The 11,552-nt window shown below is 38.2% G+C and overlaps 1 protein-coding gene across 1 annotated transcript in view; it reads right to left on the reverse strand.

Annotated features, from left to right (window-relative positions):
• The window catches only part of LOC114922482 (vomeronasal type-2 receptor 26-like), a 23,336-nt gene that overhangs the window by 7,451 nt on the left and 4,333 nt on the right, over positions 1-11,552 (reverse strand). The window contains exons 2-4 of the mRNA XM_029283871.1: positions 10,210-10,422; positions 3,946-4,112; positions 2,886-2,985 (exon numbers count right to left, since the gene is read on the reverse strand). Coding sequence (XP_029139704.1) covers positions 2,886-2,985; positions 3,946-4,112; positions 10,210-10,422 — 480 coding nt within the window. The remainder of the gene's footprint in view (positions 1-2,885; positions 2,986-3,945; positions 4,113-10,209; positions 10,423-11,552) is intronic.

An 11,552-nucleotide genomic window follows, 5' to 3' on the forward strand; every position in this document is an offset into this window, starting at 1 on the left:
AGCCGTGAATCCAGGAGGACCCCCAGATTGCGTACCCTCTCCGAGGGAGCCAAAATTTCGCCCCCTATAGTCAGCGATGGAGTCAGCTGACTATGCCGAGGCGCCGGCAGCCACAGCCACTCGGTCTTGGAAGGGTTGAGCCTGAGTCTGTTCCTCCCCATCCAGACCCTTACGGCCTCCAGGCAACGGGCCATCACGTTATATTTGGAACAGATCAGGTTCAGAATTTTAATTTTTAATATATATCCAACGTGATTCTTATCAATGTATTAGATTAGTTTATTGTTTATTAGCCATTAGGCCATATCAAGATATAGAATATAAAATACAGAATATTAATAAGAATAAATAAAATAGAAAAAATATGTAAAATAGAATTGAAGAAACAAATGAATTAAAAAAGAATAAGAATAAAGAATTCATATCATGTTTAAGTAGTATGCCTACAATTTACCACAATCACACCAACATATGCAGATCTCAACTGAACTATTATGTTGTGAATAATTCTGAATTACTCTGAACTATGTTCTGAATATAATTCTGAATTATGTTCAAAATTCTATTTTGAATTTTGAACATACAGGAAATATATTTGTTTTAATGTAAGTGTCACAATAAGTTTTTTGTCTATTGTGTAATCAAAGGTTCTCATCTCTCTCTTTCAAATACAGTTGACAGTCAAATAATAGGTGTATCATCTCTTCTATATTAGAGTTCCAGAAATACAATCATTTATTTTTTGCTACATATCTATTGAACAATGGGCCTGTAGTTGCTAGGATTGTTCCTTATAAGGGACGAGGTTTACTCTTCTGTGTTTAACCATTGTCCAGATATTCAAAATTTGCCAAGAAAATACCCCCTAAAGATATTAAAGTTTCCTTTGTTTAAATACTTAATTTGAAAGGTCCATTATGAGCTGTTCATCCAATTCAATTTCAATATTCCAGGTTCGTTCATTAATGCAGGAAAGTCAATGTCTAGACTGAATAAAAATGGTTCAAACATGTACCCTTCACTTTCCCCTTGATAAATATTGATCCTGCTTCTCATGGCTCCATTGAGCCCCAAATGCACTCTGAAACACATGCTTGTAAAAAGGGCTTTGATCAGGGTTTCTTTTCAGGGCAATCAATTTCCTCGATAATATTTCTCTGCTTACTGTGTCAAATGCACTAAGGTCTACAAAGAAAACAAACCGTTGTTTTCCTGATTGACATATTTTGTAATTAGATGGTTCAAATCAAAGACAAGTGAGTCATCTCTGTCTAAAAGCCTACTTGTTCTTTTGTAAGAAATGCTGTTGTCATCCACTCACTCTCAACTCTACTCAGGAGGACCTTAGCATTTATTTTTGCCATAATATCTATTAAACCAAAGGACCAATAACTACTAGGATGCTTTTTATATCCCTTTTATTATAAACGAAATTATATTGCCACTTTCCACCCAAGCAGATATTATTTATATATGTAAATAAGCCTGTCAATAGAGGGTCCCACCAGTCAGGATATATTTTTGAATAGTTCAACCAGTAAAAAGTGCTCTCCAGGGTCTTTATTGCTATTCAAGTGTTTTATGATGAATTGGATCATGAATATATTAGTGCAAGATAGTTAACAAGCTGACTAATACGCTTGCAATTTTTTATTTATTTAAAATATTTTTAATAATTTAATTCTTAATATTTAATTAATGTTTAATTGCTTGGTTAATTAATGTTAGTGGTCACTATGAGTCTAAAAGACATTTATGTTTTTCAACAGTAGGTAGGATAATCCATTGGGACTCTTTTCTAGAATCTGAGATTTATTCACCATTGAAAATATCATAATTTAGTAAGACCCATAGAAGAATAGAATAGAATAGAATAGAATAGAAAAGAATAGAATAGAATAGAATAGAATAGAATAGAATAGAATAGAATAGAATGGAATGGAATGGAATGGAATGGAATGGAATAATAACTTTATTGTCACTTTAAATGTACACTAATCCGCATATATTAAAATGAAATTTTGTTGCATACAGCTCTCAAAGGGTAACCACCTCCAATATACACTGCATAAACATAACAAATAAATAAATGGCCAGAGAAACAACACAGTCTAGTTCAGATGTACACAGTTTAGTTCAGATATGTGGCAAACAACACAGTCTAGTTCAGAAACAGACACTGAAGTGGGTATGGGGTCTCTAACAAAGCTTTGAGCTCTAAGCACATAGTGCTTATAAGCAGTGCCTTGAATAACAGGAAGCGGGCTTCCTATAATCTTTTCAGCTGTCCTTATGACTCTCTGTATGGACTTTCTATCTGAGGCATTGCTACAAACAGTGATGCAATGTATTAAGACACTCTCAATTGTGCCTCTGTAAAAAGTGGCCAGAACAGGAGAAAGATGTGCTCTCCTCATCTGATGAAGGAAATGCGGACGCTGGTTTGCACGCTTCACTAAGGATTACATGTAGAGAGACCAAGTCAGATTATTAGTTATCTGCACCCCCAGATACTTAATACTGTTGGTCACTTCCACAGCTGCAGCCTTGATACAGAGTGGGGTAAGGCTATCATGTAGAAAACGTGAGCTTCCCATTAGTATTATACCTTCCTATTGTACCGAAGACCCTTTGATTGGACGCAAAGTTTCTCCTCACCTCATAAGTGTGTAGCAGAAACCCTCAAAGAAATGTGGTTGTTTTCATGAGAGGTTATGTTAGTTTTGATTCCTGCCATCTCCCCATTGTGGATCCCAATCCATAGCCATGAAACCTACAATGGCCATGGTGAAAAGCAGCTCTTGCGTTCCATATAGAAGATATATTTGGACCTAACCCATCACCACCCCATTCACTATACCAGGTAGAAAAACACACACACAAACCTGTGGGACTTTGTAGGACCCTACTAAAGTTGATATCTGAATGGAGATGTCACTGTCAGCTGCATCAAGAAGAGCCAAAAGGTTGTCCTGCCTTCCACAGCTGTAATTGGGAACATTGGCTTCTCCAGTAGAGAGCATGTCCAGCAAGGCTTCTGAAGTGCCAAGTGTGTTATCATAGTTGTCATGGATGTTGTAACCCAGTGTGAGATTGTCCAGGAGTTGGTCATTCTTGTTGATCTTTTCAATAGCAAATATGAAGCGTTGGGTACATCCAGGGCCAATAGATATCATACTGCAAAAAAAGGTTCATCATCACCACCATCACCACCACCACCACCATCATCATTTTTTCTCATATATTCCTTTTGTCTCCACTTAAGTGTTCTGTCTGATTCAAAATCAGAGACAAATGATTGTTACCCATCACCATTTAATTTTTATGAGTGTTGAGAAGATGGGATGGAAATAGTCTTCCATTAGCATTAAGAATCACAAAGAGAGCGCTATTTGTGCTGATTTTCATTTGTCGAATAACAAGCATTCAATGATTCAGTCTTTAAAGTAGAACTACCATAAAAGCAAGAACATAGCTTAATAAGTGAGCCAGCAAAGCAATTCTAGAAAGAAGTCATCCTTATGCCTATAAAGAGAAGGCATTTAATTTTAGCTGGCTGAAGCAACTACAACACTTTCAGTAACTACATGAAATAAAAATCAGTATTTAAAGAACGAATTCATGACTGCAAGAAGAAGAGAAGATCCTCTGGTTCTCTTAGGGTTTTCCCTGTATCCCTGCATTTGGGTCTGTCGTGTGAGATAAGTTAAAGGTAGGAGAGCTCTATAAATCAAAATAATCCAAGAACTTACACGTGTCCTGCAACCTAGGAATAAGTGAAATAAGAAGAAAGGAAGAAGAATTATAGAAATGCAAATGGAGGGAATGCAATTCCATTACACTGAATGACTTACTGTGGAGAACTAAGGTAAGGAGCCCCATTGAACTGTAATGGCTGAAGTGAAAATTTTCTTGCAGTGAGAAACACACTAATGAGATGGTCACCTGGCTTGTAAAAGTTCCATGGATTTCCTATGTCCTGCAGCTTCAAAGTTGGGGGGCATTTGATTCTGAGCTTTCCAGAGTTTCTCTTGGACAGCACAAGCAGCAGCATCAGAAACAGAAACAGGAGATCCATTTCTCCCTGGACTGACACAGTCACTTCTGTGATTCTAAAACAACAAGAAGAGTTTGAGGAAAATCGAAGCACTCTCACAAAAAATGAAAATGCCAGTGACTTTCCTGAGTCAGACAGAGGCAAACTGAGCTTCATGTGGACAGGAGAGAGTGATAGATTCAACAACAGAGCCCTAACCTGTCCTAAATCTTGTAAGAAACACCCAGCATAACCAGTATAGTTTATCCTTTTCTGATTCAAGATTTCTTCCATGTTGCTTTCAATCTGATCTTTGCATCAGTGGCAATCACTGGAGAAATAGAAGACTTCTCAAAGTCTGAGCTGGTGATAATTACAGTGAGAAGCAACTTCTCTGGGGATCTTGAACTTTTTCTGGGGTTTCATGTGCAGACAGGTAGGTGGAGAAATGCATGTTAGTGACAAATCGTAAATATATCCCTGGGGGCACTGCTGTGTAGTGGTTCTGCAGGAATACCTAAGTAATTGACTTCTACTGTCCTTCAACATTGTCTCTTGTCTCCAGAGACTGCTCAGAAAGGTCTCCCAGAATTATGGAGTTTGGTGACATTCTAGGATGATGATACTTAACTCTAGTGCCTATCTGTCTTCCAATGTCAAGGGAGCAATAAGTACCATTGAACTTTCTAATTTTAAGAGTAGTCCTGTTTGTGACTTTCTTTTCTTATTAGATCCCAACATATTAATTCAAAATTGGAACTGATTTTAAAATTGTTTGCACCTGAAATGAAATTTTGAGATCTTTTTACATTTTGAAGTTTCTTAGTTTATGAAATAAACAATGGGTTGTGATGTCTGCAGCTGAAATGGTGATAGTGCACACAATGTGGTGAATGTATGACCCGATTTCTTGCTATGTGCACCCAGAAACTTGTTTGGGGGGACATGGTGATTCTTGGTCTTGTGTGGACATGTTCCATGACGTTGTGCTTCTTTGGACTTCCCATCTCTGAAAATGACTATGAATTCCTTCTCCTAAAGATCATAAGGACTTTGGAATTGGGAGTCCTGTGTTCATAATGTATCTGGGTCATTTGTAGGGGAGAGTTAAGTTTCTTACCTGAATTGGGAGAGGGAATTGATATGTACACCTGCTTCTAGAATGGAATAGTTGCGAATTGAATGAAATGGAGGATCTGAGAAGATATGCAGGATTATCCTGATGATGACAGAAAGAAAGTAGCCATACTTAGAGGCACCTGGTCTGCTTCTTGAAAGGTGCCTCTCTGTACATTCCAGGTACCTTTGAATAATCAATGCTATCCACTGGTACCTCAGTTGGGCACCTTCTCTGTAGCAGTGATGGCCCTCTGAAATGAGGTTTCCCAGAGAGATCCATAACATTCCCGACCTTCTGTTGTTTTGAAGGTTATTAAACACTTCACTCTTCACCCAGGCCATTGGCTAGATGAGTGGTGACATTCCCTGGATAGTGTGGGTTTCTTTTTTAAAATTATAATATTATTCTAAAAGTATAAAATAGTGGAAAAATGGGGGACAAAAAAGGGAAGGAAAAAAGTGTAGGGGAAAGATTATGAAATCCACCTGACATCTATTTCTATGGAATCCAACACAGGACCACAAAAAAAAACATGCAATAATCAAAGCTCACTGCAGTTATTATTTATTCAGTGGACACTGGAGGAATTTCCCTCCCAAAAATAGTGGGAGGAAATCCTGCAGATAAAATGATGCACTGATATTTATACATTTCAGGAAAGGAGGACAAAATGATAATTATGCATATGCATATCTAATAGATCATGTAAACATGAATATTCATAACTAGAAAGTCTCAGGTTACTTCCCCAGCTATGTACTCTTAATATCCTTAAGAAAGAGTTTTTGTCTAAATAAAAAGGAGCATATCAGTTGAACTGCCATGCCAGGTTTAATAAAATGTAATGAGAAATGAGGTGTCAAGGTTGCCTCATGGGTTCCTTCTGTCTTTCTAAATTGTTAATATACTTCCATTTTTCTAAGAACTTGCTTTCCTCTTTTGCAACTGCCCTTTAATAATTTCAAGTGAAATAGCTGGGCTCCCTCATGGATAGAGAACAATTTCGGCCATTTTTGAGGTTTAGTCTAGAGTTTAATTCTTTTCTTTAATTTATTTTCCCTCTGAATTTTGTATTTTAATCTTTTTAATAAAATAAAAATTTAAATGGAAATTCCTTTGTCTCATGTGTCTACATTTCTTCTTGTCGTAAACTGTTCCTTTGTATTCAGGTCTGGCCTCAGAATGATAATGTAGCACTTGGGGATGAAGATGCAGCCCAGCAGACCACAATTGGAGGCCAAGATGGAGAAGACCTGAACAGCCACCATGTATTTCCCTTTGGTACTCAGATAGGTGGGCACAAAAGTCACCCAGACACTGCAGAAGACCAGCATGCTGAAGGTGATCAGCTTGGTTTCATTGAAGGCCCCAGGGAGATTCTTGGCTAGGAAAGCCACCATGAAGCAGATCACAGCCAGGAAGCCCAGGTAGGTGAGGGTGATGTAGAACATGACAACAGAGCCTTCGTTGCATTGCAGGATGATGACTCCAGGCTGAGAGTGGAGGTCAAAGTCAGGGAATGGGGGAGAAACTCCAAGCCAGATGGAGCAGATGATAATTTGGACAGCAGAACAAGAAAGGATGATGGAGTTGGCCAAGCTCTTCCCCAACCATCTCTTCACACTGTTTCCTGGTTTTGTGGCCAGGAAAGCCAGCACCACTGTGATTGTTTTTGCCAAGAGAGAAGAAATGGCAACTGAGAAAATGATGCTGAAAACCGTTTGTCGGAGAAGGCAGGTGGCTTTCATTGGTTGACCAATGAAGAGAAAAGAAGACAAGAAGCAAAGCAGGAGGGAGACCAGGAGAATGTAAGAGAGGTCACGGTTGTTGGCTTTGGCAATAGGAGTTTCCCTGTATTTAATTAAGGTGATTAAAACAAGGCCTGTAGTTAGGAACAAGAGTAGGGTAAAAGAGATCAGGATAATACTCAGATGTTCTTCATAAGACAGGAAGGTTATGACTTTGGGAATACATTGGACTCGATTCCCATCTGGATATTTCTCATCAGGACACTTGGTGCATTTTTCCATATCTGACAAAAAAAACCAACAACACCAATATTTCTTTACTATTCTGTCTTTTTACATTTCAAGAAATATGGTCTTGGGAGAAAATTCAATGAAAGCAACATTTTTTAAAAGAATCCCACAATTTAACAATTCCACAGCAGAAAATTAAAAATAATCTAATTTTGAAAATATATGTACAGTATAGCTAAGGTCCATAAACTTGAAGGAAGTCCTAGGACCCGAAGAATTTCCTGTTTAATTTAATTTTCTGTTTAAGAGTCAGTTAACTCTTTAGGTCCAGTTCAGAGGATGCCTATTTTGTGAAAATTCACCAGTAGAGAAAGCCAGTCCTGCAAATAATCTGGGTTGTCTACTCACATAAATGGTTAAAAGGGTGTAATGAGGTGCACCCATAACTGTCCACACCATCTCATTGTGGATCAGTGGCACCTCTCAGGGGGAGGCCCATGTAGAACCCCCCTCTTCCAGGAAGTTGATGTAAGATAACAACAACAACAACAACAACAACAACAACAACAACAATAATAATAATAATAATAATAATAATAATAATAATAATAATAATAATAATGTTGGAAGGGACCTTGGAGGTCATCGAGTCCAACCCCCTGCTCAGGCAGGAAATCCTACACCATTTCGGACAGATGGCTGTCCAGTTTCTTCTTAAAAACTTCCAGTGTTGGAGCATTCACCGCTTCTGGAGGGAGGTTGTTCCATTGGTTAATTGTTCTAACTGTCAGGAAGTTTCTCCTTAGTTCTAGGTTGCTTCTCTCTTTGGTTAGCTTCCACCCGTTGCTTCTTGTCCTGCCCTCAGGTGCTTTGGAGAATAGCTTGACTCCCTCTTCTTTGTGGCAGCCCCTGAGATATTGGAACACTGCTATCATGTCCCCCCTCGTCCTTCTCTTCGTTAAACTAGACATACCCAATTCCAGCAACCGTTCCTCATATGTTTTAGCCCCCAGTCCTCTAATCATCTTTGTTGCTCTTCTCTATACTCTTTCTAGAGTCTCAGCATCTTTTTTACATCGTGGTGACCAAAACTGGATGCAGTATTCCAAGTGTGGCCTTACCAAAGCATTGAAAAGTGGTATTAATACTTCACGTGATCTTGATTCTATCTCTGTTTCCTCAAGTTTCAAGGAGCTCAAATATTCTTAGATAGATAAACATGGAAGGGAATATCCAAACTGAAAAGCAGAAGAGGTATTTTATCTGGCACTAGTAAAGCTTGCCAAATCTGCTATACCTTCTTCTTCTGAGTCTTCTTCCTCAAGCTTGTTTTGTTATTCTTCCATTGAGATATAAAATTGTGCAATTTAAAAATAAATTAGAAAACAGTAGAACTGCAATTTGTCTTTTAACTTGCACTTTTATAAAAAATGCTCTGGATAAATCCACTGGCATGAGGCCTGCCTCCCCCCCCCATTTTTTTTTATTTTTTGCTCAACCACCTTCATGAGTGGAGATGGTCCCCTCTGGACAAGGAACACAGTCATAGCAGCAAAATGGCTCCCCTTCTTGAACCTGCTTGACAAATCCTGGATCACATTTTTCCACACATTTGGATTCAGGCAGGGACTAAGCAGAAAAACAAGGAATGACAAAAAAATGTGTCAAGACTAACTATCTATGGAAAATGGAGGCCAACATGAATATTAGCCAAGTAGTCTCTGGGCTTCATATAAATATATATAAATACATAGTTACATAACAACTAATTAGGACTGTCAACCTTAAAGGCGATGATCTTTGCTTTTTTTCTATATATTTTCTTCAATTTAAATGGTTGCCATCTTGGTCAAAGGAGACTAAGTCTTTTCTAGAAATGTTGGGAAATTACAAGGAGTTGAGGTCATGAAAACATGTCCTCAAAATAATTAATTCAAACATCATTTGCTGCAGCATGTGGGACTTAGTTAGATATACAAGAAAAGGTTCTTTCTGTTGAAGAACGACAATCAGGCAACACCAAGTGACATAGAAAGACAGATCCATATTTATTGTTAGATAAATTTTGAGCCTCTTTTGTCCCCCCTAGGGAAGCTAATAATTAAGATCAGTAATTGCATTCAAGTGGCTTTCAGATTAAATGCCCTCTTAGAAATCAAAGGCCAGAACTAAATAGAATTTCTTTTCTAATTCTCCATCATTAATTCTGATATCACAACTTCACTTTCAAGTCAAGTTTCAATGTTTCAATTTTCTTGGCCAAGGCTTTATCTCCCATCAGACCAGTCATTATGATTATGAACTGAAAGCTTCACCCTCTTTCCTTGGAGCAGAAACCCTATTGCACTAGTGGGGTGAAAGAGAAGCATAAACAAATCTAACCTGGTCTGGTCTGCTTAAAAACATCACAAACTATGGACCTTGCCTATGAGGTGACACTTTCCCCAACCAGGACAAACTGAATCCTAATTCCAAAGCTTATTTCCCACTGGGGCCAGCAGTACCACCCACCAGTTTTTATTGAATTTCACTGGATTCAGTTTCTCATGTTTGGGGACCAGGTCCCCTGAAAGGGCACGTTTATAGCCTCTTATGTTCTTAAGAAAACCAGCCTTGGCCAGAGTTATCCATGCCTTTCTTCCACCCTATTGAGAACTTGGGGACTGGCCAAAATAATTGCTGTTTCCTTTGCTATTTTGAGATAAGGAACAATCAAATATTAGGCTATCAGCAGCATAATCCCCAGGATTTCAGAGCCTCTGTAATTTTTATGAAGTTTTTTTATGGAGATACCAGATTGCAGAGAAGACACAAAATGACCTTGATGTCTATCCTAAGGTATAATCCCTTAGCATGTCTGAATTACTTAAAACAGCATACCATATTATAGCCTCTGAAGGAAATCTTGCTCAATAGTACTGTAGTCTCCCAAGCCATTTAAGAAACCTACAAGGGTTTTTCTCCCCACATTCAATTCTTGGTCAAGGTCATCCACTTAGTCATCAGTCTTAGCCCAATTAAAATAGGTCCTAAAGCTTTGGAAGAGGGAGAAAAAATGCCAATATTTCACTCACCTTCTTGAGCAACTTTAACTGTGAAAGAGCATCTTGGTTGATAATAAGTCTCTGTCTTTCAAAATTCCCCAGGTTTTCTAGTACAGGCTTCTCCTTGGTGGAAACCACGCAGCTCCTGATTATCAGATCTCCTTCTACATCTCCATTTGGTTTCAAATACAGTTTATCACGGGAAAAATTCCAAAACTCATTCTTAGCCAGAAAGGGATGGAACTAAAATAGAAACATCCAAGAACCTTAATGGCAGAAAACTTGGTTTCTTTTCTCCCATGATCTTGGACCTTAGAGTCCTAGTGGATGATCACTTAACTATGAGCCAGCAGTATGCAGCAGCAGCCAAAAAAGCTAATACAATCCTGGGTTGTATAAACATAGAATCAAGATCACACAAGGTATTAGTACTACTTTATAAAGCCCTAGAAAGACCATACCTCGAATACTGCAGCCAAGTTTGGTCACCATATCACAAAAAAGATGTTGAGAAGTTGAAAAAAGTTCAGAGAAGAGCAGCTAAGATGATCAAAGGCCTGGAGACCAAAACATACAAAGTATGGCTACGGAACTTGGGTTTGGCTAGTCTAAAGAAAAGAAGAAATAGGGGAGACATGACAGCAGTATTCCAGTATCTGAGGGGCTGCCACAAGGCAGAGGGGGTCAGGTTGTTCACCAGAGCACCAGAGGGAAGGATGAGAAACAATGGTTGGAAACTGATCAAAGAGAGAAGCAACCTGGAATTAAGGAGAAACTTCCTGACAGTGAGGACAATCAACCAGTGGAACAGCTTACCCTCAGAAATCGTGGGTGCTTCATCACTGGAAATTTTCAAGAAGAGACTGGAAAATTACCTGTCTGAGATGGTTCTCCTGTTTGAGCAGGGGCTGGACTAGAAGACCTCCAAGGTACCTTCAAGCTCTATTCTATTCTATTCTATTCTATTCTATTCTATTCTATTCTATTCTATTCTATTAAAGGAGTGTGGGAATACTAATATTATAACTTGATTTCAGCAAAGTATTAACAAAATACTTTTGATAAGAAGGTTGATTAAGTTTTTAAGTCTCATATTATAAGAAGTGCACTTTTGAGAGTTTGGAAAAAGTATTATTATAAATTAAATGTTAAAATTCCAATTTGGGCTATTCCAGAACATGCAATACAAGGAATTACAAGGGGAGTTAAACTGAAAGGGATTGTTTATAAGGATTTGCTTATTGCAAGAGGACAGGACTGGCAATTTAAATCATTGGATGATTTGAAACAAGATAATATTCTCCAGTCCTGGTTTTTATATGGTCAGTTGGTGGAGAGGTGGCATATAGATCAAAAGCTTGGTTTAACTTTGG

This window comes from Protobothrops mucrosquamatus, unplaced genomic scaffold (assembly GCF_001527695.2).
Source record: "Protobothrops mucrosquamatus isolate PMUCROS unplaced genomic scaffold, P.Mucros_1.0 scaffold258, whole genome shotgun sequence".
NCBI lineage: Eukaryota > Metazoa > Chordata > Lepidosauria > Squamata > Viperidae > Protobothrops > Protobothrops mucrosquamatus.